This window comes from Betta splendens, chromosome 12 (genome assembly GCF_900634795.4).
Source record: "Betta splendens chromosome 12, fBetSpl5.4, whole genome shotgun sequence".
NCBI classification, from domain to species: domain Eukaryota; kingdom Metazoa; phylum Chordata; class Actinopteri; order Anabantiformes; family Osphronemidae; genus Betta; species Betta splendens.
In genome coordinates, this window is record NC_040892.2 from 6,156,405 (window position 1) to 6,183,852 (window position 27,448).

A 27,448-nucleotide genomic window follows, 5' to 3' on the forward strand; every position below is an offset into this window, starting at 1 on the left:
AAAAGCATATAAGCAATAAATGAAAATGACAAAACAGCACAGCAGGAATAAAAAAGACAAATAGGCAGTGGAATTACTGAGACAGAATAAAAATAGGAGAGCAATCTCTGACAAAAAGAGAAAATGGCTCATGTTGGCTCGCTAGATACCAGCACACACACACACACACACACACACACACACACACACACACACACACACACACACACACACACACACACACACACACACACACACACACACGACATGTCAAGTGCTTCGCACAATCACAAACAGGAAATGTGCATAACACCGTATGTGATTTTGCAATTGCGCCTTCTAAAAGTAGAATTGAAAACGTGTCTGTTTCCCTGCTGGTGGTGCTTTCGTGGCCAGTCCCAGTGCAGACGTAGAAGGCATAGAAGTGCAGTGACGCAAATACCTTCAATACCCGGGACACGGGGGCTGTCGTGATCTCGTTATGTTCTCGTGTGCCAGTCAGCTGCTCTTTGTTGTTCTCACTCTTACTGTACTGAACGCAGGCGGTGACATCATCTGCTCATTAACCTCCCTCCAAAGCCATCGTTCCTTCCTGGGCTGATGTGTGATCACTTTTATCAAAATAGTGGACTCTTTTCAAATTATTAAAAAAAATATAGAACACATACTTCAGTTTGTCCGACCATGACATATTTTAGACCCACCGTGTGGACAGGCTCTCTGCCATATGGCAGTTACAGGCCTGACTAATCTTTCTCTAGATCTGTGTATCTGTTCATGTTGATTACCCTGATTCAGACGATCTGCCCTGATGCTGCTGCCACTTTTTATTTTAATCATATTGTGCAGAAAAGTTAAAAATAACACATGTGCAAAGAGGTGGTTGAACCCCGTCAAGCTGTGTTCATTTATTAGTTCCTTTTTTATTTTATCTCATTTCTTTTTTTCTCATCAGCGCACATTATTACATAGATCTTGTCCATGTAAAGAGGCAGTTGAAGTTACTGTAACGCTAAATAAAAGTTGCATGATGTGCATATTTCTCCTGTATTTCGGATGGCGATGCCAGTGATGGTGATTTCCTACACGGTTCACGTGTGACTCCTCCCCAGCTTAAATGCCAAAACGTAGCATTTTTAGCTAATTGTCTGGTAAAAGGTCAGTGTGTTTCGGGAGGAGACACACGCTGGCTGTGCTGAGACAAAGCAGGGCTTATTAGAGCGGTGCTGGGCCTCTCGGTGTCTCGCTCCTCATTTATGTGCTATATTGTCGAGGGAGAGGACAATATCTTTCTTTTCTGGGGGGGACTGACTGCAAAGAGCATTCAAGGCAGACGCTAAATCTGTCAGGCACTGTAATTGCACCATGTGAATGCAGGGTGATCAAGCTGCTGAGGGAAACGCAGGCTGTTGCAAATGACTCAACATTAACTTTTTTCCATATCTGTTTGAGTTAAAGGGAAAACAAACAAGCACAAATCCTCCTCGGATCAAACTCCATTTCTCCCGTCTGTGTTCTGTTTCCTAATCAGACGTCTGGCACGTTCATTTATCGACCGCGGTTCCGGCCTAAATGGGGACACAGGACAATGGAGGAAGCGCTCGTAGCTTGTGCTGTCACAATGCAGGAGACCTATGTCGCAGCTGAAAGAGGTGTGGAACCAGGAGAGTCCATTATCACACATACATTACCAATGAGTTGGCATCAGAGCCTCACATGCTCTTCTGGCCTTCGCCTGCTTTGCACTGACTTACCCATCTCCGCTCGTCTTACATGGAAACACACACGCCGGCCGCCCTCTACAACTTTGAATGGAACCGAATAAAAGCTTTTTCCCGGGGCAGACACATAGCCTGTACTTATGTTCCTCTCTGTTATAGCGAACCACTCAGAGTAACTCGCTTCCACTGTCGCCACGCGCAGAGGACCCGCGCCGTCGGCCGGTGTGACTCCCTGAAACCTCGTCCACCTCCTCGCGTCTGGTAAAACGTCCGCGCGGCCCCCTGCTGATCCGGCGACACCAAGCTGAACAAGGAAGCGTCTGCTAATGCTTGAGCAGCCATTTAGCAAAGCTCTACCAGCTAATTATTTAGTCATTTATATTACTAAAAACACCTGAATGCGTTGAAATGACCACAACTATTATTATTTTACGACTAAAAGCTTTCAACTGAGGTTTTGACATGTCTAGTGCTTGAGAGATGCTTAGAGCAGTGATACACATATCAAAGTGTTTTCCCGTGAACCAGTTGTGTTAGACACATAGAAACAAATAGCCTATGGATATAGCCTCAGATCCTAATGTCAGTGCATAAATGATATGCAACCGTTTTATAATGCACATTAAAAATCCATATTCAGTGCAGACAGAGTTCCTTGGGAACTCTGTCTGCATTACCCGACCAACATAGGACTGAATGAAAACTTAACCTATGACAAATGCAGGAGCCCGGGAGGGTGAATTATTTATACATGCACATAACCGTCTGGGTTTGAGAGGAATGGTTCACTGTGAGACAAAGGGGCTAATTGTTATGCTTATTGTACACCCGCGTTCGTTAAGGTGAATTAGCAGAATGGATCTGCTTCTAAATCCATCGGAGCGGCATCGACAGTAAAAGCCCTCCATTGACTACATGCCTCTTCATCGGCGGGTAAAGGGCCATCGCTTTAAAGAGCGCCGGGGCTGTTGAGAGGCGACACTGTCCTGTTAATTAAACGCCACCGGGCGCGATCGCTCTTCTCGGAACGCGCCGTCAGGAGGACTCGCCGCACTTCTTCTCACCTTCTGCTCCAACGCAAACGCGCGTTAATTTGGCCCCCGGTGCAAAACTCCCGAGCCCGAAACCAATCGCCAGAAGCTCCTCTATTCTTCAGGCGTTATTATCCAGCCAAATGAAAGAATCTTTTCCAGGCCTGTCATCTATCAGTCGGCCGACAAAACAGTCTTCAAAGCGCAAAGCTAATACATTTGGTGCATGACAATAAGACGTTTCCCTGAAAACCTATAGAGTCCTTTGAGGAAGTAACAGTGGGAGACTTAAAAGTGCTTCTTTGACAAAGCGGTGAGTTCTGTGACTTTTAGAGGAAGCTGGGAGGACGGAGGCTGTGGGGTTAGACTCAACATAAGCCTCTGTGATTCACACACTGGATTTCTTAACCTGTGTACCTGTCGAATAAATCAAAGAACCGATCACATGCGCCAGCATTTGACCATGGTTACGCGTTCTTTCATCAGTCGGCGCCTCTGGCTGACTGTCACTCCGAGCGAGGCCTCCTCTTAAGCTAATTATGACTTGTGTCAGCGTTGAGGACGGAACTGCTTCAACTTTGAAGACAGCGCGGTAAAAGCTGCCGTTTAGATCCGGTGATGTATGATCTGTCTAATTCGAGTCTAATGAGACTTAATCATTCGTGCATTAGCGTCAGGCTGAAACTTGTTTTTGATGTCTATTCAAATAACTACAACGAATGCTACTGTAAGCTGCTGTTAGGTGTTTGCAGCCATGTCCTTAAACGTGTAATCAAACGCTTCCTCGATTCTCACCTTGAAGCGCTGGAACCTTTGCGCCCGAGAGATGCAGTAAAACTCCGGACACCACAGTCCTTGACAGCATTTATGAGTTGAAAGCCCCCGCTGGCAACACCTCTGCTCGGCCTAAGCGCCGTCGTCAATCCCAGAATGCAGGACTGTGTGTACAGTGCTGCCTCGCTGGACTGTGCATCACTGTCAAGCAGGACGGTGCTGGGGTCCCAGTCCACAGAGGGAACTGGGGAGCATCGATCCCAGCGCATCACCCAGTTACAAATGCTCTGACATTTCATTTCCACAGACACACAAACGTTTCCCTAGTCTCCCACAATATGAGGATTTCATGTATGACTTTAATTTTCAAGTCTAAATTGGAGTTTGACCCGTTTGCCCCGCGGTGCCCGACACGCCGGGGCAGCATATGGAAGACGCCGCCTCTGTTTACCTTGCAGATGAAGCTTGCTCTCCGGGCTCTGCAGGAGGATGGAGCTGACCGAGTCCAGATTGTCGTAGCTGCTGCATCCCAGCGGTCCCGTCCGTGTCTCCGTCACCTGCAGGAGAATTATGGCTGGAATCAAAACCGCATTTGAGGAGGGAACAAGTCCATCTGCGTTCTTCTTTCGTTTGTGGGTCTGAATCCGCATGAGGCGCGCGTGGGCCTATTAGCCATGTATTTAACAGATTCTCGCAGATTCACAGACAAAAGCTGCGCCATGACAAAGAGTCCTCGCAGGTTGTAACGCAGGAACCAGTCTTTAAGCGTGTCGCAGTCATTATGTGCAGCCTCGGAGTCAATCGACAAAGGACATTTTAAACCAAACCTTTTGGTGGTGCGTCGTTACAGTAGCCCAAGCTGAACATATTTCAAGGATGTAATTTCCTTTACAGACACTCTTTGTTGAACCGTGCCCTTTTCTTTACAGGAGTCGTTTCTGTTGCCAACCTCAAACCACTGTCAAAGGAAAGAATGGCGCTATTCAGATGTGAAGAGGACTCTTTAAAATACAGAGCCTCTACACTGAAGACCTTGAAGAAGTTGCACTTGAAAATAAAGGCAGACATAAAGTCTGTCCTCTCCTCATTCCCCTTTGATCATTAGGCCCCATTCAATAGTTCCTAATAGTACTTTTACAAAGTTCCGAGAGGCAAAATTAGGTGGTGAAGGGAGATTACAGGCAGAAATTGCCGTCTTTGGCTGCACGCCGTGCCAAGTAGCCGGGAAATAACCAGTTTCAGTCAGCGCGGTAACGTCTCCGTCACCAGCTGGGTGGTGGAGTCTGGGGAGGCAAACACACTCACACACACACGAATTCCTGTTGCCTATTTACAAGTCACCGGTTGTTTGGAATGAGTCTTTTCAGCTTTGTGTGTGGCTGTTCTCTGTCTGTGTTTTCTGTATTTACACCATATTGCCTCAATGTAGAGGATTTTATTCATTTAATGGTTTCCACTTGCTGGTAAAGCGGGGAACAAATCAGAATTCCTAATAAAAACCGCCTGACGCGGAGACTTCCCACCGATGGATAAACAATAAATGACCGATCTGTCCACCTGCGGTCCGGACACGTGACTGCGCCTGTGATTGACAGTGCGATGCCATTTCTCCGGTCTTTAATGTGGATCCTGCAGCAGATGGTGTGCTGACAAGCAAGAAATTAGACAGATGTATATCGTACCCCAGGCAGCAGGCGTTTGGGTGCAAAAGACGGGGAATCGGGAGGAGACAGACAGGGACTACACAAGATGTTGGCAGTCTGAGAATTTGCTCTTGAAAAAATCCTGCACCGCTAAAATACATCACCGCAGACCCGCAAATGCTCATTCCAGGTTAAACGTACTTATGTTTGTCGGATTTGGCTGCAGCATTCGACAACTACTCACTAACTTTAATGATGCTGGTGCACTTTTTTCAGTTTCAGGCATGTTTCGTCTTCACACAATGGGCTTTGTGTGAGTCTGTAGCTCTGAATAAAACAAACGTGCAGATTGATTACAGCGCTGCCTATCGCGCTCCACCATCTTGACGGCTGCTGACGGTGCACCCCCCCCCCCCCGCGCTTTCTTTTTGTTGTTATCGCTGAATGAATTACTTCCTTTAAAAAGGTTGCGTCGCATGATCCATGGCGACTGAGCAAAGCGAGGATCTGTCCCCCGTCGCCGGCAGACAGTCCTCCCGGGCGTCGAAGCGGCTAAATGAACCGGCGGAGGCGTATTTACATTAGCATTCGCACGCGTGCTCTAATGGATGTGCATAAACATGAGCACGGCTTGCGGAGGAACTCGTTGCAGCCGGCTTTGCGGATTAGAGCCTGACCCCTGCAATCCCATCGACTTTAGGACACGAGTGCGGAGGAGTCGTTGGGCTCATTCCGCGACCGAAAACACCACAAGTGTGCCGCGCACCAGATTATGAAAATGGAATACGACGTAGTAAAAATAAAAGGAGCAATCAAAGAACTGAAGTGGGCCGAGGGGGACTTAGAGGATTTGGATTATTAAGCAGAACGCAGCGGCGGAATCCCACCGGGTTCACACTGTATCACAGCCCACAGTCAGAAACCACTGTTCTGGAACATCCTCTGTAATTGTCATCTGTCATCAAGAAAATCATCAGGCGAGTAAATAGGAAATGATGCACATGAGATTTTAGGTTGTTCTGTTAGTAAAGGTGCCTTTTCCCCCCCAAAGGCCCAAGTTAAAGAAAATAAAGTTTCCTCCCTCGGTTTCTTAAAAATGCTAAAAAGGCAGTGGAGCCAGTCACTGAAGACGCCTCTGCCTTCATCTATCTGTATGAATACAGTAAACAGGGACAATCCTCTAATTAATTGGCACTAATTGCATTTCTGTGTGTGAGGAGCATTAGCTTTGCATTAGCATCCGACATTACAACGCTGTGCAAATTAAGATAAAAGGAAATCGTCGCTGCGTGTATTAGGTATCACCCATGGATGTGCTTCCACTGTTCCGGCGCAATAAAAGTGCTTTTTAACAAATTCATTAAAATCATCTCATCATATGGAGCTCGTTACTTTTAATTCCCCTCACTTGTCATGGGAGCGGCGTTCTCATTTCGGTTTTCCAGGGCCGCGCTCTCGGAAACGAAGCCTCGCACGATACCGCGTCCCCCAAGTCGCGTTTTCAACTCAAAAGGTGGTTTGAAGCTACGCGCGATAAGCAAAAACAATATAACGGGCGAGAAGGACAGAGGCGAACGCTGTGCGGCTGACGAGTCTTCATTATGTATTGTCTCTGCTGAGCCCTGCTAATCTGCCCATCACCTGCCACACGCTTAATGACTTGCTATTTCTGGTTACACAGAAATGAAGAGACTTCCTCCTCAGTAACTCTCCAGCCCTTGTAGTGGAAGATCTCTGAGGGCGCTTTTTTCCCTGCCTTGTTCAGATCACGTTACATATGGTTACAGTATTACTGTAAGTCACACTGGGGGGTGCAGCCAATGAGGAATGGGGCGTATGTGCAGCGCTTCCTGTGCGTATTTATAGCATTCTGAGTACAAAAGCTAAAATTAGCTTGGCTTTAGCGTCAGATGTGAAAGTCATTTTTAATGTAACTCATTAGTTTTAAGCGATCAGCATCGGGTTGTTATTAATTATGGCTGCGGCTCTCCAGCGCGTACAGTAAGTCATGCAACGCTGCCTTTGAATCGAGCCGAGCGCGACTCCGACGAGAACCGGTGGCTCCTGCAGGTGACGGGAATCTGGGTCACGCGGTGCAAATGCGATGGGATGTCGTGACCGCGCGAACGCCCACGCTCGGCACTGCGGCGTCATCAGGCGACACGCGTGTTACACGCCGGTGTGAGTGCAGACCGGTGACCTTGAGGCACTTGCACGCGTGCAGGCTCGTCACCAGTCACCATCACACGCAAGTAACTATAGAGCACACATTCACCTTCTAATCACACTTTTCCCCCCTGCATAATCACTCTTCTCCAAGCTTGTAAAATTGACTTTTTTTCCTATTAATACACTCCATTGGGTATCTCATTTTCATTTCTAAATGACCCTGCCTCTCCACTGGAGTCCTGGCTTGCACAGAAAGACAAACAACCATGAGCCATTTATTTCTATCAGCAAGGTATGATACTGTTCACAGCGGGAAGACGCGACTATTTGCATTAACTATATATGCTTTTGTTTTGGAACCCTGGTGACAAATAATATAAAACATTTAGAAGAATATTACCACGTCCGTGTCGGGGAACGGTTTCTCACGTAAACGAAGGACTAAAAGGTGGAGGGAGGGGCTGCAACCCCACCGGCTGCGCGTGTGGCGCAGGAAGAAGTGGAACGTGATTTATGAATCAGTAGAAATGGATCAGACCTCGGTGCTGAATGGATTCTCTGATATTTTTTTGTTTAATAAAAGAGCTGCGATACGTTCATGGAGATAAATGATGTACAGCGCGGATCCTCCCATACTGTACGGTCTCATTATAACGTAACCCCGGGCCAACGTGTTCTCTGCTGTGGTTTCGCTGTGTGCGGTTTGTTTGTTTATGTTTGTTTGTGCAGGCGTGTATTCTTCACATGCAGCTACTCTATAGCTACAGCACTGTATATACGAATGGGCACGTTTCACACAAGGGGATAAGACTGGTTTTGTACTGTATCATAAAGACTGTTACTTTACATGCACGGTTTTACTGCTTCAGTCTGGTCTCTGTTTATTTCTCAATCAACAAAGCGCATGCATTTTGCAGTGATTGGTGTCTGCATATCAGGTAAATAAGGACAAAGCTTTTGCTGAGGCTACTGGCAGCAGAGCGGGGGGATGTCTCGGTGCTGATTAATGCTCACACGTAGCCAAGACCCTGTAAGCAGCGCCGAGGCTCAGGGAGACAGAGACGGGTAATAGGAATGAAAGGTTTGATCGAGTCGGGCGGCTGCAGTGCACGTACTCCGTCAGGCTGCTAATTTAGCGGGAAGCCTTAGGATCCAGTGTGTGCAGATGAAACGCCCGCATGGCGGCTCGTGCTACGCGACGCTAAGGGTCCGACGCGCGCCTCCGTAGCATGTAGCCCTAATGGACGTCCATGATGTGTTCCCAGCGTTGCAGCTCGCGCAGCGTGTGCAGCCTGCAGGAGGCCAATAACAATCAAACATTTGTTTGGATGCCGCGCCGCCGTGGAGGCGACCGCGCCCGTGACGGGAGAACTTTGCATCAGCACCAGCGCAGATGTCGGATGTCACCGGAGAGTGATTGCTACGTGGCCTGCTGGCCGCCCTGATGTTCTCGCACTGTTCTGCTGCCTCATTAGCAGTCAGATAATGACACAGTTAATCAAACCATGCTTGCTGGAACGCTCTTCTGACACTTTACTGTACATTTATACTCTATTTATCGATCGTTTCTCTAATCATACTGTAGCTCTTAGGAAGTGACGTCAGAGGAGCCGTACGATGAGCCAAGTCTCTTCCACATTAAATGCACTGGTTTAAAACCTAATGAATGTTGTTCTTCTTTTTCATGATAATATATTAATGTCTATTCTGATACCTACTGTTCCACAGATAATTGGTGCATATTTCAGGAATCCAAATATTCAGCATTTTTATGATTTTTACAAGGCCGTCTGCATACATTTGCCCCTTAATTGCATTTCCCATCTTTTATTAAAGGGGGGGGGGGTCAAAAGAAGCATAATCTCTACCAGTTGTATCTTGCTTACAACCTTTAGAGAGCAGCATCTGATAAAATACGCACACAGTGAAATTAGTGGGTGGGTGAATGAGTAAATGAGACGATTGTGGGTAAACGATGGACGGTACAGTACGACTACTGCATAGAGCAGCTCAGTGGGACAAAGTGGAGCTAGCTACTGTACTGGCAGACAGGAAATTTCTGCGGTAATGACACGTCTTTCCTATCGGGCTTGTAAGGTTGCACTCCACAGCGGCTCTCACAGCCATATTGAATCAATATTAGAAGAGCAAAGCCCTTGTTCTCTGTGTTTATAGATCCATGCCTTCTGCAGGACTTTGCTTCCTCTGCACATTCTGATCACTGTCTGTCTGCTGGCGACGTGACTGGAGACTCGCAATTTATGCTGCCTTTATTTATAGTCTAGTGATATGAGAGCGCATCAGTTCCTTTTTCGGGAGTTTGTATGTCAGTATTTGTCAGTGAATATTAGAATTAGCAATTAAATCTATTATGAAAACCATAAAATTTAAAAAGAAATGTTTTGGAATGGCTCAGTTAGAATGTTTTTTAACACTATATCATCTGATTAGTACCTGTTTCATTTTCCAAACCAACCATTACTCTTACTGTTAGATGAAAGACAACTATCGTGCTGTTAACCAACCAACTCAGTCCCCAGTCTCTCTGCAGCCCTTGTCCAAACTCAGACAAAGCTTCACCTCTTGACATATGCTACAGGTCCATCAGTCTTGCTGAGCAGATATTCAGTCGACTCAGTGTTGCGGTACCTCTGTGTGTGTGTGTGTGTGTGTGTGTGTGTGTGTGTGTGTGTGTGTCGTCTCCAGCGCCTCCTGTCTTTCCTTTCTGAGCAACTGACTCAGCAGCCACTGTCAGGTCTGCTTAAATTTGTCATGCTTGACTTCCTGCTACCTGGAGTCTCATCTGCCACAGTCTCTTAATCCACTTGTCAGTCACGACAACAAAAAAGTTAGGACGGCACTCCATGAATTAAGACAGGGAGGTGGAGATTAGCGGATGTGTGTGTAGTGGTGGGGGGACTGGATTGTGGGTGTTGGTGTTGGTGCTCAGCAGCAGCTGGGGGAGTTCTGGTGTTTGGAGAAGCCAATAGATCCATCAAGATGTCCATCAAAGCTGACGTTTAATACTAATTAGGTAATAAAGGAACACCAAGGGGCAGAATTTGTCTTTGGGATATGTAATCTCATCTCATTGTTCACCATTACCATGAAACCAGATATGTGCTATGAAAGTACATCAGACAGATGTAAAACAGGAAAAGTATTTCCCAGCTAATTAGAAAACAATTTCAAGCAAAAGTTTTTTACTTGACAATTGTTTTAAATTGTCATTAATTAGATTCCCTGTTGAAACCTGTTCATTTGTTTGTCTGTGGCTCCCACATTCATCAGCTTTCTGCAAGAATTGTGTTGATTGTGTGTTTGTAGAACCATAGGAGACAAGGAAGGTCTAAATGATTTTGGTCACCGGTGCTTGAAATTAACAGCGGCTAACTCGCTCTGTCTGGGTAAAATCAGACTGTGGCAGCTAACAAAGCCTCCTGCACGTCTCTTTCACTAGACTCCTATCGGTTATCAACGATAGCGGGGGCACAAGAGAAGCAGATTAGCTGTAATCGCCGACCAACTGAACAACAAAACAGGACTTTTTTTTAGGTTTTGACACGTGCTGCTATGCAAACTAAGTGTGTTTAAGTAAGTATGAGTTTTTGGGGGCATTTTAACATTCGTGTTTTAATGCCGCTGATGTGGTCACTGCTGATTGTCGCCTTCTCCCTGTTTGAAGCGGTGGTGATTCCACAGTGGGTACAAGACAACGAGACTTCATGCATCAAAACTAATCTGTATCACGCTACTTTAGCGCGTATGCTAATGTGGATTCATCGCGACGCTCGCTCTTTGTACTTCCGTTTTTCTATTTCATTTATTTGTATAATACGCCATCTGTTTCTGTGGAAATGAAAGTGAGGTGTTTATTCCAGTGTTACAACAGATGGTTTGTGTGGGCTACACTAGATTATCTTTACGTTTTCCTCGTGCAGCCTCTCTCTAAAAGCTATTTTCTCCAATTAACAACAGTGGAAGCAATATGATCCTGCACCAAATATCCCTGAGGAGGAGGCTTGGGAAGTGTGACTTTGACACCAGAGATATGGTGTGAAAAGTGATATTTCCCTAACCTCCACCGTGAGCTTCTTCCGTTCCTCTGCACCACATACTGTAGCTGTGGCTGTAGTCCTGCACAAGGGCACAGGCTTGAATTGGGAGGGTGGGGACAGACATGTGCATTTCAATATTTGAACAGTTTTGCATTCTATTTACAGCACGAACACACATCTGTGCCTGTACACCCTCCTCTTTCACCAACCTTGATGGCGTTGGTCGAAATCTGAATCTCATGCAGCTTCCTCATGGTGCCGTCGCGGTCGATGAAGTACGACGAGGCCAGCTGATGGAGGGCCTCCACGTTCTGGGTGGCGTTGGCCAGCTTCCGGTCCAGCTTGTTTTTGGCCAGGTACATCGTCAGCGCCTCCTCTCCTGCACGCAAGAGGCGGAAGGTTGGTCGGTGACCGCGTTACAGCCACTTACAGTAATTAGCTTCAGTAAGTTGCACTGAATAAACAATGTGCATGCGCTGCAGATATGGTCGCCGGGAGTCGTTCAACGCAGGCTTATCACAGCGGCCAGTGGAGCTTTTAACACAAAAGATAAGTCAGAGGTCTGAAAACCAAGGCAAGCGGTTTTAGCTTGAGAAACCAGATGCCCCAGTTTTCCAGGAACAGCCTCCACATTTCCCTGCTCCATCCCCCAGCTGGCACAATCCCCAGAAACGTCCCCAGATTTAACTCCACTGGGATGGCATTATTTCCACGAGAGCCCTGGCGATATAGAATTTTTGCCCCGATACCACACAAATAGTATCCTGAGGAGATCAAATATATCATGTGGCATCTTTTTCGGCTCCTGCACCTCAGGCAGGGACGACTGCGACGGAACAAAGGCACACGTGGAAAAAAAAAAGCCGGGTGCGGAGATTTAATTAGTGCCAAGAAAATTAGAAAATAAGGCTGAGTAGCAGCAGCTGGCTCCTCCTGAGGGTGATCGTACCTGTTTAACGTTGTGGCATGTTCCTGGATTACGCCCCCACACACACACACACACACACACACACACACCCAAAACTGGACCGAGTACTGAAGGGTTAAAATAACCCTGTGTGCTGATACAATCTCCGTATTAAGCAATTAGGTCATTTCTCTCTGTTTAGAACACAATAGAGACAATTATTGTGTCTATTGTGTTCTGTTGACCACACAAATAGTTGAGGCCGTCTCACAAATCAACCTGTAGTTTCTCTTTCTATGTTGTTATGTATTGAATGTGTAATTAAGCCACTCTCTTGATCAGCCATTGTTCTACTAGTAGACATGGACCAGCTACAAACCTTTGTTGCCATTCCTCATTTCATCATTTGAGTCCTTTGCTCTGAATTAAAGCTTAGAAGTGGAGACTGAAACACCCCAAAACAGAGTGCATTTACTTTGTTATTTGGGATTTCCGTGACCTTCCAGCGAGAGTCTGACTGAGAGACTGAGAATATTCTGAGCGCTTAGAACATAATGCTCGAATACTAATAGAGCATCAGGCAATTGCTTTGGTTTCCACGCGATGTTTGTTTGTTGACACACTCTAAACGGTTTAGCTGCTCGTTCGCCACGCGTCGCCTTCCTCCATCGCTCACTCCTCGAAGCAGGAGCAGACGCGGCAAACGCAAACATCAATTCGCTTCCAACGAGCTCGGCGCCGACTCGCCGCGGACGATTACTGCTGCGGCGGAATCTATGCAAAAGCGTGTCACATATGTTCAGGTTTCCCCCCGGCCGGCGCCGTGAACGCTCGCTTGGCCCCGAGTGATGCAGTGGAATTGGTCACTTAACTTGTGGTGACCGTGACTCGGGGTGGGTGGAAGTCAGGGCCGATGTCTCATGCCTGGTTAGAGGTCCCATTCTCCGACGCCGCCGCGCTCCCGCTCCCTCGGGGGTTAGCAAACTTACTTACCCACACTTGACTTACACTGCTGCACAAGAATAATGGTCCCACATTAAGCCCTGGATCTGCCCCCCTTTTTTTATCCCTATTGAAATTTAGTGTTCATAAAAGAGGCCTTCTGTACATAAATACCTTGTGGTTATTGCTGCGGGTCAGGCCAAATCATTAGCTCTGTGGCTTTAAAAAGTCGTCTGTGTGCACCTTTCTGTAAGTAATACATTGTGGTACATTATTACAGGGCACCTCGCTGGCGCACTGTCAGAATTAATCAGCTCATGCAGCGCTTATGCGTTTACAGCTGAGTGGTGTTTAAAAACAAAGAACTATTTCAACTGTGTTTTCTAAACATCCAGGATTATAGATTTAAGGAACAAACACACAGATATGGCTTAATAAGTATAACAAATGTATTTGCATTCTACAAAACTCTACAGGACAGATGTGGAGATTTTATAAAATATACGCATGTTGCTTATATAAATGCATAAAACTCACTAGAAGAATAAATCCAGTCAATTTTATTCTCAACTACATCCCAATTGTCACTGTTTAATGCAGGAGATGTTCTCTCGCCGCCGTAGCTTTCAGATACTCTGCTCTTAGTGGCCAATTAAGCACAGTATTTTTATGTGGGTTGCAGAACAATAGCAAGCAAAAAAAATGAAATAAATAAATAAAAAATCAAGTGCAATGTGGCAAAAGGTTGTGTAGCCGTGTTGACAGCTTTCACTGGGCGCGAGTACACAGCCAACATGTGGACTCTAGCCGCAGGCTTCAGTGACCACAAGTCATTCCGATGAGCAGCTCCGGCGTCCGCGCTGTTGAATGCATAAGACGGTCGCGCTGAAAAGGTTTATGATCCAGTCGCAGCGCGTATTCACTGGAAAGGAGGGCGGCGAATCGGCCTTTTGAGCCAAGACGGACCTTAAAAATGAAAAATAGAAACGGAGAGACTCTTCATCCAGCTGTGCACACGCTGGGTCATCCAGGTACGGGCCTGACCTGATCTGATGCTACTTCACTGATATCATGGGACTTTCTTTTGCCCCTTTTAGCCACTGCAAGGTTTGGGAAAAACATAATTTTAGTGAGTTCAATTGCAATTTGTGTCTCTCTCTCAAAGTAGAAAATGAAGGAGTAAAATTTGTACCTCACAGCTTTAGCAAAATGCAAATCTAGTCCAAAAGCAATACCTTTGAAATGAAACCTCCGTCATGTATGAGAGCTTCAGGGGCGCAGGGAGGTTCGGATAAGTCAATAAACTCACTGCATCGACGGGATCCCAGCGGCTGCGGGCAAATCAGACAACGTTTAATAAGCTCAATGTTTTGAATGTGCTCTCAGTGTCGGCTCCGACTGAAGCACGGGCTCGCAGTCGCGTTGTCTTCTTAAGATGGATTTGCTCTGATAGGGTTCAGTCTCCCCCCACGCGGTGTGCGCCCAGGATCCCGGCCGGCCACACGCTGCATTTTAAAATTCCCCTCCTTTGACGCCTTATCGGAGACGTCCACGTACAGTGAAACCAGCAGCAGGTGGTGCGAGGCAGCTGAAACGTTCAGGCACAAGAAAAGCAGCAGGTAATTGATAATTACTTCCACCCGCTGTCAGTCACTGGCGTTAGTAGAACCTGGGCCGTGTTCCCCTCTGAAATGCTGGTTTTATTAGAGCTGCCACGCAGCATAATCAGTCCAGACACATTTTGTAGGCATGGGATTAAAACAGGCCAGTTTTCAATGAGGATAAAAGGAGGAATGGTTTTGTACTGTTTGTAAGTAAATCAAATTCTTCCTTTCTGAGCAAACTTTATTTGTGCAGTGCAAAAGTTATGAAAGGTATCTCATTGCTGCCGTTTCTGTCAGTGGCACCGATGCAAATTACGACATTTCAAGATGTGCTGTTACAGGAGGTTTCCGATTAAAGGGAACTGAGAATAAGTGAAAGGCCAGACAAACGTGTGTGGCATCTCATCAGCACTGTTATCTGTCTAATCCCCTTAACTCATCTCCACAAAGACACATTCACAGCGCGCTATCAACTGAACAGCCGTAACAGGCTCTAAAGGTTCCACATGACTGCAGCCGAAGCCTGCGTTCACAACAATTAGACTGGTAGCTGCAATCATAACCTGATGCATTGTAGAAGGGGGAGTGACACAATGATAACGTACTGCTCTAACTATGGCAGCCTCCACTTCCTGGCAGGTGGAAATTTAGCTGGATTCTTTAAACGGACACCTGCTGAACATGTAACGAAACCGCGCAACACAACTGCTGCATCTGACGACTATCATCGTGTGGTGAGTTCAGGGGCCGTACAGAATGTGGGTCATCTGGATTTCAGAAACAGCCAGAGTCCTGAAGGCTTCACCTTAAAACATTTCTTATTTAGGGCAAACGTGTTTACATTTTACCTTTTGTGATGAAGTTAGTTTCAGCTTCAGTGTCTGCTACTGTAAAGCAAACAAGGACTCATCCTCCACTTGTGAGCCGTTTTTGACCTTCTACTGACTCTGGGCACGTGTCTACAAACGATAAGTTAAGTTCATGTCATTCATAGTGCTACTTCAACAGCTTGTTTTCAGATTGTGCTGACCCCGTATCAGACAACAGCAAAGATGCTTTTCTTAGGGCCACACACACCAACACCTCCAGAAACATGAACACTAATAACTGCTTTCACAGGTTTTCAATACAGATAGAGTCACTTGACTTATCGGATCACCTCAGTAATGAGCAGCTGCTCCGCCTTACACAACCAATGAGCTCGTAGCAGAATAACAAAGCCTACCCGCCAGGTGAGCCTTTATGCATTACAGCCATTTCTGCTCAGTTCAGAGGAGGCCTCGCGTAATGGGCCACTTTACACTTGACCACTCTACTCTAAGTTACCTAGGAGAAGAGGAATTCACGCCTCTGCTCTCAAGGGTATAATGACTCCTGAGAGCACAAAGAGTAGGTGGCTAAAGAGAGAATTAGCAGCTTCTTATAATTTCATTACTAGCCTGCTGGGCACATTTATTGGTTCATATAACTGTGTTCTTTAATGGGCAATCCCACGGCTCGGACACGAGAACACCGGCCCATAACGTGGAAGAAGATGGCCTCAAGGTTAGAGATAATATGGTGAGCAAACAACAATGGAGGCCGAAGAATTAACACCGAAGAAATATTCAGAGTCGACTCCCAGGAAACAAAGACGTGTGAAGTGCATTAACAAAGTATCATGAATATTTCTCAGAGGCGTCTGATTGTGAGATTACAGCATCATCTCACACGACCGGTGCACCTGAACTACCTGGCAATGTTTCACGCATGCAATTATGTAACACAGGATTTAGGCAAAGAAACAGATTATCTCACTAATTATATCTTTATAATGCAATTGGCAAAGCGATTGCAGTTCGCTGCCTTCACGCGTCCCTCTGAGCCCGAGATAAGATAAGCGATTCATGGGAGAAGCCGTTTATATTTAGACTTGGACAGCAGGGGTGCTTAACTTTTATTTTGGGAGGCACATCCAACATGATGAAATCATCCATTAGAGGCATTGATTCTGCAGCGAGGTTCTGTATCTGGGAATTAAATGTGACTTCTGAAAGACTTTTTTCTTGTTTTTGCAGCTAAAATAGTACGTTATCATACAGTACTTTCTGAAAGGAGTCAAGACTTGAGTCAAACTTTGGCACTGAAAATAAAATTGTAAAACATTTTGGTGCAATATATTACTGTATATTCTGTAGTATCTCTAACATGTGGTATTTATATTTACCAGGTAAATTGAAAATGTAGTGAACATGTTGTTAAATAAATCTAAATCTAATTTACCGAAATGCCCTATTATTAAAAGATCATTACACAGTATTTGTCTTTCCCTGTGATGTTATATAAAACGGCTGTGTAGGTTTATTAATTCCTTTAATTGGGTAAAAATCAATCAAATCGAGTCTCTAGCTTTCCTCGTCCCCTTGATGTAGCTGCACCTTTGCTGTGGGAGAGTTTTCCAACGCCCTGGAGAACAAACTCAACCCCAAAATGCTTCACTGAGCTGTTTTGACATTGTTGAAAACAGGCATATGAATAATCTAGGGCACAGCGGTGTGTTGGCTCCACAGTATAATCATATGGGGTCACGGAGTTGTGATATTCATGTGTTCAGATGAGCAGATGAATATTTATTTGTTAACTTGTTGGAAACAATCCATCTTTTATAGCTTATTGCGGTCATAATCTTGAATTGCTAATTTAATTTATTACAAAAAAGCCTGAGCGAAATTCATGTTTTATAAATAATAGTTCAATTAAATTTTCATAACTAATATTGTAGTATTAGCGTATTTTGCACCATCCTAATTAGGCAATTCAGGATCTGGAAGAAGCTTCAGTCAGTGTGTAAGCAAACCATGTGTTAAACCCTGTTAATCAGGCACTAAAGGAAGCAAATGAAGCCGGTGGACCTCTCTTACCTCCCAGAGTGGCCGAGATGAGGATGTGCGTTCCATATTTCTTAATGATGGTGTCGATAAACTGCTGAGTCGTGGGTCTGCGGCCCAGCAAGCGCATGCTGCGCTGGAACTCGGGCATGAGTGGCACGGGGTTCCGGATCAGGTCCCTTCTCTCAATCGCCGTGTTCCTCACCTTCCAACGTGCAAATTCCCTGACAATCACAGGCAGAACAACGGCTCACGTCAGAACGACTTGTCGTCTACGTTCACCCGCACATGTAGTGGATCACAATCAAACACATCAAAGCTCATTTTAGACATTAAAAATAGTTGTACCCATATTTAACGATTCTGGTGATAAAACAGCACACGACCCTGCTGTGATGATGTGTTCACTGACAGAAACACTGAATCAATGCTTCTGTGTTGCACTTTCAGGCATGTTCTGTCTATGACTGTGTTTTCAGTTCAACTGCTCAAGGTCATTTTGTTTCATCTTTCCCCTGACTTGAATATATGAAACACTTTTAAAATTTTATTTATCAATTTATTTAACTATTAATGCAAACTCGGTGCCGGGCAACGATTTAAATCCCTAATCGCGTTAAACTGCGTGACTTTCTGCGATTGACGCATTAATATGAGAAGCGTCTGGACGGAGGCTCGCGAGTGAAGTCACTCGTTACGATTCTACTAACGTTCCTCAGACCGACATCTTCCAACACTAATCGGCCTGTGGGTCGTAGCTAACCACTTAGCTTTAGCATTTGCTAGCTTGCCTTGCTTTGGTTTATACGTCACCCACGCGCTCCATCCAATGTAGTCAGTCGAAGTCTTTTCCTGGAATCAACGGTGTGTATTGCATTTAGGTGATACTTCAGACTCACAGTGCTACATTGATTCAGATTCAGCTTTGTCGTGAATGACTTGCTTCTATGAACTCCGCCATTCGGAAGAGATTTAAATTGATAATGTCCACGTAAAATACCTTTACCTTTCTCAATTAATCTGCGCCTGCTTTGCAGCGTTCTTAGGCCCCGCCCCCAACGGCTTCTGATTGGTCGAGGAGGCCAGTATTGATCAACCCCGCTCCCTGTGACCCATCGTTTGTTATATATATATATATATATATATATATATATATATATATATATATATATATATATATATATATATATATGTGTGTGTGTGTGTGTGTGTGTGTGTGTGTGTGTGTGTGTGTGTGTGTGTGTTTGTTTGCGTGTTTGTGAAGGTTCATGATGTTTACTTCTGTAACCACTGCGACGTGCATCAAGAAAATGTTTCCAAAGACAGATATTACAGGCATCTCTGTTATTCCGAGGTTTTTACAGAAAATAAACAAACATCCCTGCCCAGGAATAAAAATGCCAGGTTTTCTTCAGCTGCCTGAAACGTACAAAGAAAACACAGTGGGACTAAATCTACTGCCTGAGATATAAAGAACTGACATTCAGATTAGGCAGTCGCGTAAGTATGTTTCTCTAAGTTGTCAAACTGTCACCGTGAAGACATTTAGACTGAGTTACTGTCACATAACACACTGTTCATACATGTAATTCTGTTTTTATTGTCGGGGATGCACAACGAGAGCCTCTGATGTCTTGCTTCACTGCAGCGGTGGCACCTTTAATGCTAATTCAATCAGAAGCGGCGACTGTTGTCATCTGCTCTTACTTTGACACGTTTCTAGTTTTGATTTGGATTATGCAGACTCTCAAACGTCCAACATACATGTGTGCACACGGATGTGGGAGACATATGCTCACACTTTGAAATAAAGGTGTGAGCATGCATATTAAAGCACACATCCGATGCCAGGGACATCATATGCACAGCACACAAAAATATATTAATATATATATTAAATGTAGAAGCAGAGAGAGCCGTACTTCTCTAATTGCTGAAATATAGTTTTAAGAGCATTTTCCTATAATTGGATTTATAGTGAAATCAAAAAGAAGTCATGCAGATGATAACGCTGACGTAAGTGTGTGACTGATGAGTCCAATTACATTAAGTGTGTGACCTTAAATGCAGCAAACGCAACAAGGGAGGAACAAAGGACAGGCTTCGGCGTTGCAATAATTTAACTCTGCTCTGAAACTAAAGTACAAAAATAACACAACCACAATGTAAAGTGCACACGCTCACACTCCACCAATCCAAAGCCACCATGTTTAGAAGATCTGAGTTGTTCTTTGAGCTCTCTGGGTATTAAATTTTAATCCTACTAAAATATTCAATCAGTCTTGAAGGAATCTAATGGAGGTTTGCTTGCTGTCTGCTGCACTTCATGAAAACACTGAATTATGACAATACAATAAGGAAAATGAAAAACAGGGGATTTTTGCTGTTCTTGATATTATTTCAAAAATAGACATTAATGCTTTTTGACAAGAACAATGAGTAACAACAGTAATAATTTGGTAAAAAAAAAACAACAAAAAGATTTTGCAGAACATTGATTATAAAAAGCGCACAACCATATTAGAAGCTGTTTTCACCACTACAGTCTTTTATTCCGTTTTAAAATGCGCAAAGGGGCACAGGAGGCGAAGAAAGAGCGGCATTGTGGGAAATGTCTCAGTCCCATTCAGTAAAATAAACGCAGCCTGAGAAACCTGGACCGTTATCACGCTTCATAGCTTCATTTACAGCCCTCAGGGAATAATTTAGCCACGAATAGGTGTGTCGTCTGAAACCCACTGGTCACTTCGCTTTGAGTTCTGTGACGCGCAGTCAGCGACGCGTCAGTCGGCCTGAACGAGGCGCGACAGCCGGACACTGTGCTCGTTTAAAAGTAATATCCTGACATCTGTGTAAAAGGGGAGGTCACGTCACACGCCGGATGCTGCACAGAGGAACCGCGCTTACGTGGAGCTCATGTTCATGCTACACGTGTGAACTGACGCTAAAAACTGACTTTGCAGCAGCGATGTCCATTTTTTCTCATTCTCTCACTTTTCCCATCGACCTCGCTTAAATATCAATTTGCTCTTAGTGAACCCTCCTCATTGCTCCATCACTGCCAATTATAATATAAAACTTTATACGGCAGCCATATGCAATTGGACCTTTCTGGCCCAGATTAACATGCCAGCAGATGGAACGTGGAAGATGATTCAGTGCTTTACTTCACAGCTCCAAGACCTGTTTAATGACCTATCAGGGGAAGTTAAGAGGAGATAAATGGCATTGCAGCTGCAGAGGAGGACAATGGGAACACGGCGATTATTGCGATTATTGCTTTATGGTCAGTAACTTGCGTTTGTATCGTGCATTACTTTTGACTTTCTGGGAACGTCTGTGGCCTGCAGAAAATGCAGGATGGGTGATGCATTTACCAACACGGCTAATGAGTCGAAGCGCCGTTTCTGACACATGTAGTACCGGAGTCAACTCGCATGAACAGCCACTAGACTGTACATGTACGTGTTTAATGTGCTCCCTGCTCCCTTATGGATGCATTTACTCCAACAAGCAACATTTTGGCATTTTCAACAAAGACTTTGTTTGATGATGAGGATGTTTGAACGCAGTGACTCAACGAGACCCCCATCCATTTAAACAGGTCCGCTGGCTGCTAAAAATGGGTCAGAAACAAAATGATATTCCATGTTAATCATGTACTGTATTCTAATGAATGTACAGGCGCGTCTAACGTGCTTGTTTCTATTTTACACCTTATGTGAAAAAAGACATTGTCTGGTGACGACGTGTGTTTATTGGCATTTTTCTTTTCCGATACGCTTATTGCAGTTACAGTGTAAATGTAGTTCCGGTTCTGCAAGGCTTTTGCAAAATGAATGTTAAACTGTGCAAAGACAGAATCAAGGCGAGCAACGGAAACTCAAGGTAAGTTTGTCAAAGACTTTCGACACATGAGCAGTAAAGAGAATGAAAGCAGCTTTGATTTGCTTTGAATTCCCTGCGTGAAATGTGAATGAAATGAGGCGTCTGATGCTCCGTCCTGCTCAGAGTCAAGTAATCACGAGCGCTCGTGAACTTGAAAGTCGTCTTTTAGGGATGAACCGGATGCAGAACACGGGTATTAAAACCTGATAGAAACGCTGTGACCAGCTGATGAAACTGATGTTTACAAAAGAGATTCACTGGAAACAGTGCAGATCTGCAACGCGGCCTTATACATCACATCACATCACATCACGGGATACTTCCTACTGATGCCGCCTCCACCTAAAAAACCCCTCAACTGTGAAACACAGGCTTTTTCCAGACGGAGCTCAGCGCCGTCGACAATCAATCACAATTTTTTACTCAACGTTTTTGTAGTGCACATTTTGACAGTGTTATCAGTTTTAAATATTGCAGGATGTAATGGACCAGTGGGCTGTCAGATGAACTGCAGAACACCGGCTGCACCACTTGTCAGCAGGTAGCCCTGTTGCTGCCTTGTGATAACCGTGTAGCGTGTCCTGTCGACGGTCGCCTCTAAAAGTCTGATGGCAGCACGAGAAGTCTGATCATCTGTTTTACTCATGGATTCAATGTGGAACTAAATAAAAACCTCTCTGGCAAACACAATCATTTCTACTCATTTGTGTTGCTGTGACTGGAATGGGACCTTCTAACGCTGTGCATGGGCCATCAGGTGAGACTATGTCTAATGTCGTCTGCTTCACGTTGAGCTGAGCGGTACCGACATCCACTGAATATTCCCTCAGGACGCGACAGGGGCAGGAAACGACCATCATGCAGTGCAGGGTGTCACCCAGGGCACTTTGTTGGGCCCGACGCTGGAGCAAAACTTGACAGACACTCGAATTGTGGCAGCGCAGAGTGAAGAGAGGTGTCGTATTTTTTTATTAAAAGCGAATCATTAATTAACGGAGCGAGTAAGTCTCCCAGCAGGACCCAGAGACAACACAAGCCACAGAAATGACAAACAGCAACAGCCAGTTACGCCTCGTTTACCTCCGCCGCCTTTGCCTTTGCAGTCGAGTACAATGGATATTCAGTGGGACATGCTGTTCAGTTACAGCTTGAACTTCAGTGAGTCTGTGATAAAAATCATCAATACTTTAAAAAAACCCTGTTATTTTGTCTTAACATGAAAAAACATCAAATTACGATGCAGCAAACCAAATAAATCTGTTGTATTTACCCGCAGTATAAACATCTTAAGAGTTATTTGAAAAAGACAAGGCGCCATCATAAAGGGCATCCGTGTGGCATCCAGCATTTTGTAGTGCTGCTTGTATAACAGAATATCTTGTAGGAAAATATTTCTCGGCGCTGAACTTCTGCTTTTAACAGAAATGACCGGTCTCAGCAGGATGCGCCTGAATTATCCTCTCATGGCTCGTGCATCCTTTGCGAGGGAACCTTCGACACAATGAAGCCTTTCAGAAAGATTCCACGGCGTCGGGCTGACAAGCCGCTGGTTCAGGATCAGCGCGATGATAGAATAGAAAATTATAAAACATCTGGTAAAAGCAAGAAAACACCATAAAAGGCCTTCTTTTATTTTTAGCCCTGAAGGTTTTTATTTATGAATAAAGATGCATTATTCATCACGCTGGGGTTCTCACTATATGCAAGAATACAATATTAACTGAACTCGCACCAAATGTTTAATTTAGTTACATTATTTTGTAAACCCCTTGTCCCCCCCACAGCCATTCACTCCTCACTCATCCACTTTTGCACGCCACCGGTGACTCACGCCGTTTCCTGCTATTCTTGCCCAAATTCCCGCGACGCATGCTTGAATTTGAAAAAGGCAGATTTGCTTCTCCTTGAGCACCACAGTGCACGCCTGCCGTTACAAGAGGCTCTACGTGCATGTGAAATGTACCCATGAGCAAGTGCCAGAGGACACATATGTGCAGTCGCCGCCATTTTATTCTCCAGGAATGTTTTTGTAATAGATACGAAGCACGCGTGTGAGAAAAGCACTGATATTTAGATTTGGCTTAAGAAAATGAGTCTTGGCTCAGAGTCCTGGTCTTTTCATGGTGTTTGAGAAGTGATCAACTTTTTTGAAAAAGCCGTGGCGTCAGTGAAGTGGTTTCCAAAAAGCGTCTGCTGCTGGTGACGCGCGGAGAAACAGACAGCATCGCTTCTTTCCCGCTTTGATGAGGGATGAACCTTTCATTTTTAGCCATTTGTTCCACCGTTCGTTTGAAAAGAGATGAACTGACTAATGCTTCACATGCTGGTTGAAACGGGGAGAACGCAACGAGCCTCGTTTTTAACCATCCACTTTAGTCAAATTTATTGTCAAGTAACAAAACTCTCCCGAGGGACTTCTCCACGGTTGCGACTCAAAGCAGCGGAGACGTCGGCCGCTGTCTAAACAATCGTGACCTGGAAGCTGAAACCGACTCAAGCTGAGCTGCAGTTACTGTACATGCACGTAAAAAAAAAAATCACATGCATGCCCACCTACAGTAAGGTCATTTAACGCATTTCTGCATTTGACTGTTTTATAATATCGCGTAAATAACAGCAGAAGTGGCTGGGCTGTATTTAACAGCCCGCTCTGCTGTTGCTCCCTGCTTTCTCTGTTTATTGGGGTGCAGACGTGAATGACACCCTAAAAAAATCCCCGGTAATGATTCGGGAGCACAGCCTGAGCCTCATGACTGGCAGAGAGGGGAGAGCACCTCCACTGCAAGGATTTCCTTTATAAATGGCTATAATACTATTTGATTAAAATTAATTAGCAAATGATCCTACACACGGGGATTTTGCATTAAAAGCATCCTACATTATTTACAAAAGCCCCATTAAACATTCCTGAGACATCCCTGATTGAATCGTTGCCAGGCCGGTTTCTGTGAAGCCATGCTCAGCTGACTGATGCACCGTGAGGGGCTCAACAGAAATCACTGGCAAGCTGCTAGGACGGGGGAGGGGGAGGGGGGTGCAAGGGGGGGGGGGCTTTCATCCAATAATGGTAATTCCCCCATGAATGACTTTGTGCAGCAATTTTGCCTTCCCACACAGTATTGACTTATTTCCTCTCATTCTGTACATGGTGTTCCCACACAGACACACCGTCACGCTACCTCATCTCCTTGGATGTGATACTTTGTCCGCGTTGTTAAGTAAACGCCGGGGCCGCTTAGACGGCGACGTGGGCCGCCGGACTTCACAAATGCGTCACACCAGACGCTGGCTGCGCTTAAACTGAGTCGTCATGGATACTATGAAACAAATGGCTGCATTGATTCCTTAGATGTTTAACATTATTTCTTTTCATAGCAAATTAAATGCGCTTCTATTTCGATGGAAATCGCGAACTTGCACAGACCTAAGCATTTTAAAAGGACCTGAAACAACCCCATCACTCATTTAATCTACACATTATTTGCCCGTTTGTGCTCTCAGGGGCGCAGTAATAACTGGATTTCTTCAGGGAGGCTCCTCATTATCTGACTCCTAACCCATGTTCCTGTGCTGCCACAGTGCGACACCATGCAGCACCTTGACAGAATGAGAAGGAGTTTCACAAGCAGAAGGAGGCGAAGCCCAATAATAAATCAAGCAGACACAGATGCTATTAAAGCGCTGTATGAATTTGAGCCACCACGCTGAATGTTATAGCATGAATCTTAATCCCATGCTCCGCTACACAGCGAAGGGCTGCACAGAAGGAGGTGGGATGTTATTTTGGTTGGCCTCAACTGTTTGCTTGCACCTGATTTATTTATTTTCTCAGACACGGGCGAGATTTCTAAACACTGCGGTGGAAATCGAAGGGACGGAAATCTTGCTACAGCGCTGCTAAAAAAGGTAACAGCATCAAAAAGAGACACGATGAGAATAACAGAGGAACTGTTCCCCTATTATGGGTTCAGATGGAATCGCATACATGTACATGCTCAGGATCACTCGCTTCCACATATCTGTCCAGGCGTCAATTTCCAATGTGTGTTAAATGGTGGCTATTGTTGTCAGTGCTTATGAAGGACAACAGAGTTGAATGGAGAGTGAGCGAGAGAGAGACTGTGTTGTTTTATTGTATTAAATCCAGTGAGGCTAATTGGAGGCAGGGCCTGTTGGTGTAGTGGTTAGCGCCGTCGCCTCACAGCCTGAAGGTCTGGCTTTCCAATGTGAAAATTGCATGCTGCTCGTGCTTGTGCCTGGGTTTTCTCCAGGGACTCCGGCTCCCATGCGGTTAGGGTTAATTGGCGACTCTAAATTGAGTGTGATCGGTGGTCTGTCGCTGAGTGTCGGCCCCTTTGTGTGATAGAGCGGCGACCTGTCCGAGGTGCACCCTGCCTCCAATGACGGCAGGATTGGCTCCAGCACGTTGGGGGTAGGAGATGAATGCAGAGTTGGAAGCAGGAAGCAAATAAATAATGATTAAGACTGGCAAATTATTCTGCAGAAATGCTCCTTGTATTAATTGTACAACTAGTCTTGTATGAAGCTTATCTGAACGTATTTTGGCTGGGTCATCATTTTATGTAATTACATATCTGCAGAAGAAAGACAAAAGGGAATAAACAACATAAATCTACCTGACTTACTGCTGTAGTCATGCAGTTCAGCAATAAAGTCTGATGAGTGGAAACACACACAAGCTTAAAGCTGTGATTCCCCTACAGTATGTTCTACGTTTCCCACCTAAAGGTCCACATTCACAGTTAGTTATTATCCATTACTTGCAACGTATCAGCAAATGGAATGTGATTGTCTAAATGGGATGTGATTGCTGACATAATAGCTTTGTTAGTGCATTATGTAATTGTGATGAAGCAATGAAACGAAAATGGATCTAATCAAAAACAATCTCTTAATTCACTTTAATCTCAAGAATTTGATAGGACATGGTGCCGGAAGCGAGCGCACGGATGAGTGACACGAGCGTGCGTTTGAATCTAATTAAGTGTGTAATATGAGAAGTTCTGCTGATGAACTGCTGTAGCTCGACTGTGTGGGCCGGGATCGAAGGCGAGTCGATGACGAGCCCACGCGACAAACAGACGCTGACTTTGTATTTCAAAATCATTTGAAAATTTGGGTTTGCATTTGATCCAAATATTATAAAAAAGGAAAAAAACATCAGTTCAAGATTATTCCTCCTTCAATTTATGTGAAAAGCCTGTCGGTCTGCTTTACTGTTTACATTTGATGAAACAATTCACCTTATGTGTTCTGTAATGAAATTGCACAGAGCATTTTCATTGTACATGCATCAAAAATAGTAGCAAGGTCAAGTCATCGATGCAGTAAAAAGAAATGACGGCTATTGTCAGTGTCCTAGATGCAGCTCATCGTATCCCGTCCATTTGCTGCTGAACTCGAGTTGCCCTGTAATAACTGTCAGTCACACCCCAAATAAAGCAGCGCCAGGCTGATGATCTCCATGTACTGGATTTGTTGTGTGTAATAGGTCAAATAAAATTAAAATAAACAAATCAATAATCCTTGCCATCGTCTTTAATACAAGTATATTCAAAGGCTCCTGCTCCTTTGGGACACCTATTGTTTCTGGTTAACTCTAGAAGATCTGCTTGATATTGTTTGGCAGTCAGAAGGAAAATTTTGTTTGTCAACTTGTTGGGAATTGCAGTGTAAACTGTGAAGAGCGCCGAAGCAAATAAGACGCTTGAGGATGGATTTCAGCACCTTGGACAGCGAACGATACTTCACAAAAAAGAAAACCTTTGGCTGCAAATCAAATTGAAGAAAGCCAATGCAAGTGTTATTCAAAAGAACAGTCTGCGGCATTGGAAAGCGTCTGAA

The 27,448-nt window shown here is 44.8% G+C and overlaps 1 protein-coding gene across 6 annotated transcripts in view; it reads right to left on the bottom strand.

Annotated features, from left to right (window-relative positions):
- Positions 1-27,448, bottom strand: part of brinp1 (bone morphogenetic protein/retinoic acid inducible neural-specific 1) — a 69,165-nt gene that overhangs the window by 16,778 nt on the left and 24,939 nt on the right. The window contains exons 1-4 of one of the 6 annotated variants that reach the window (XM_041073060.2): positions 18,702-18,773; positions 17,729-17,919; positions 11,585-11,754; positions 3,957-4,062 (exon numbers count right to left, since the gene is read on the bottom strand). In XM_041073060.2, the coding sequence (XP_040928994.1) occupies positions 3,957-4,062; positions 11,585-11,754; positions 17,729-17,846 (394 nt within the window). In that variant the 5' untranslated portion in view covers positions 17,847-17,919; positions 18,702-18,773. Of the gene's footprint in view, positions 1-3,956; positions 4,063-11,584; positions 11,755-17,728; positions 17,920-18,043; positions 18,202-18,486; positions 18,774-27,448 lie in introns of those variants that run through there. The other 5 variants (XM_029168376.2, XM_029168375.2, XM_055513308.1 and 2 more) reach the window with 5 other exon arrangements.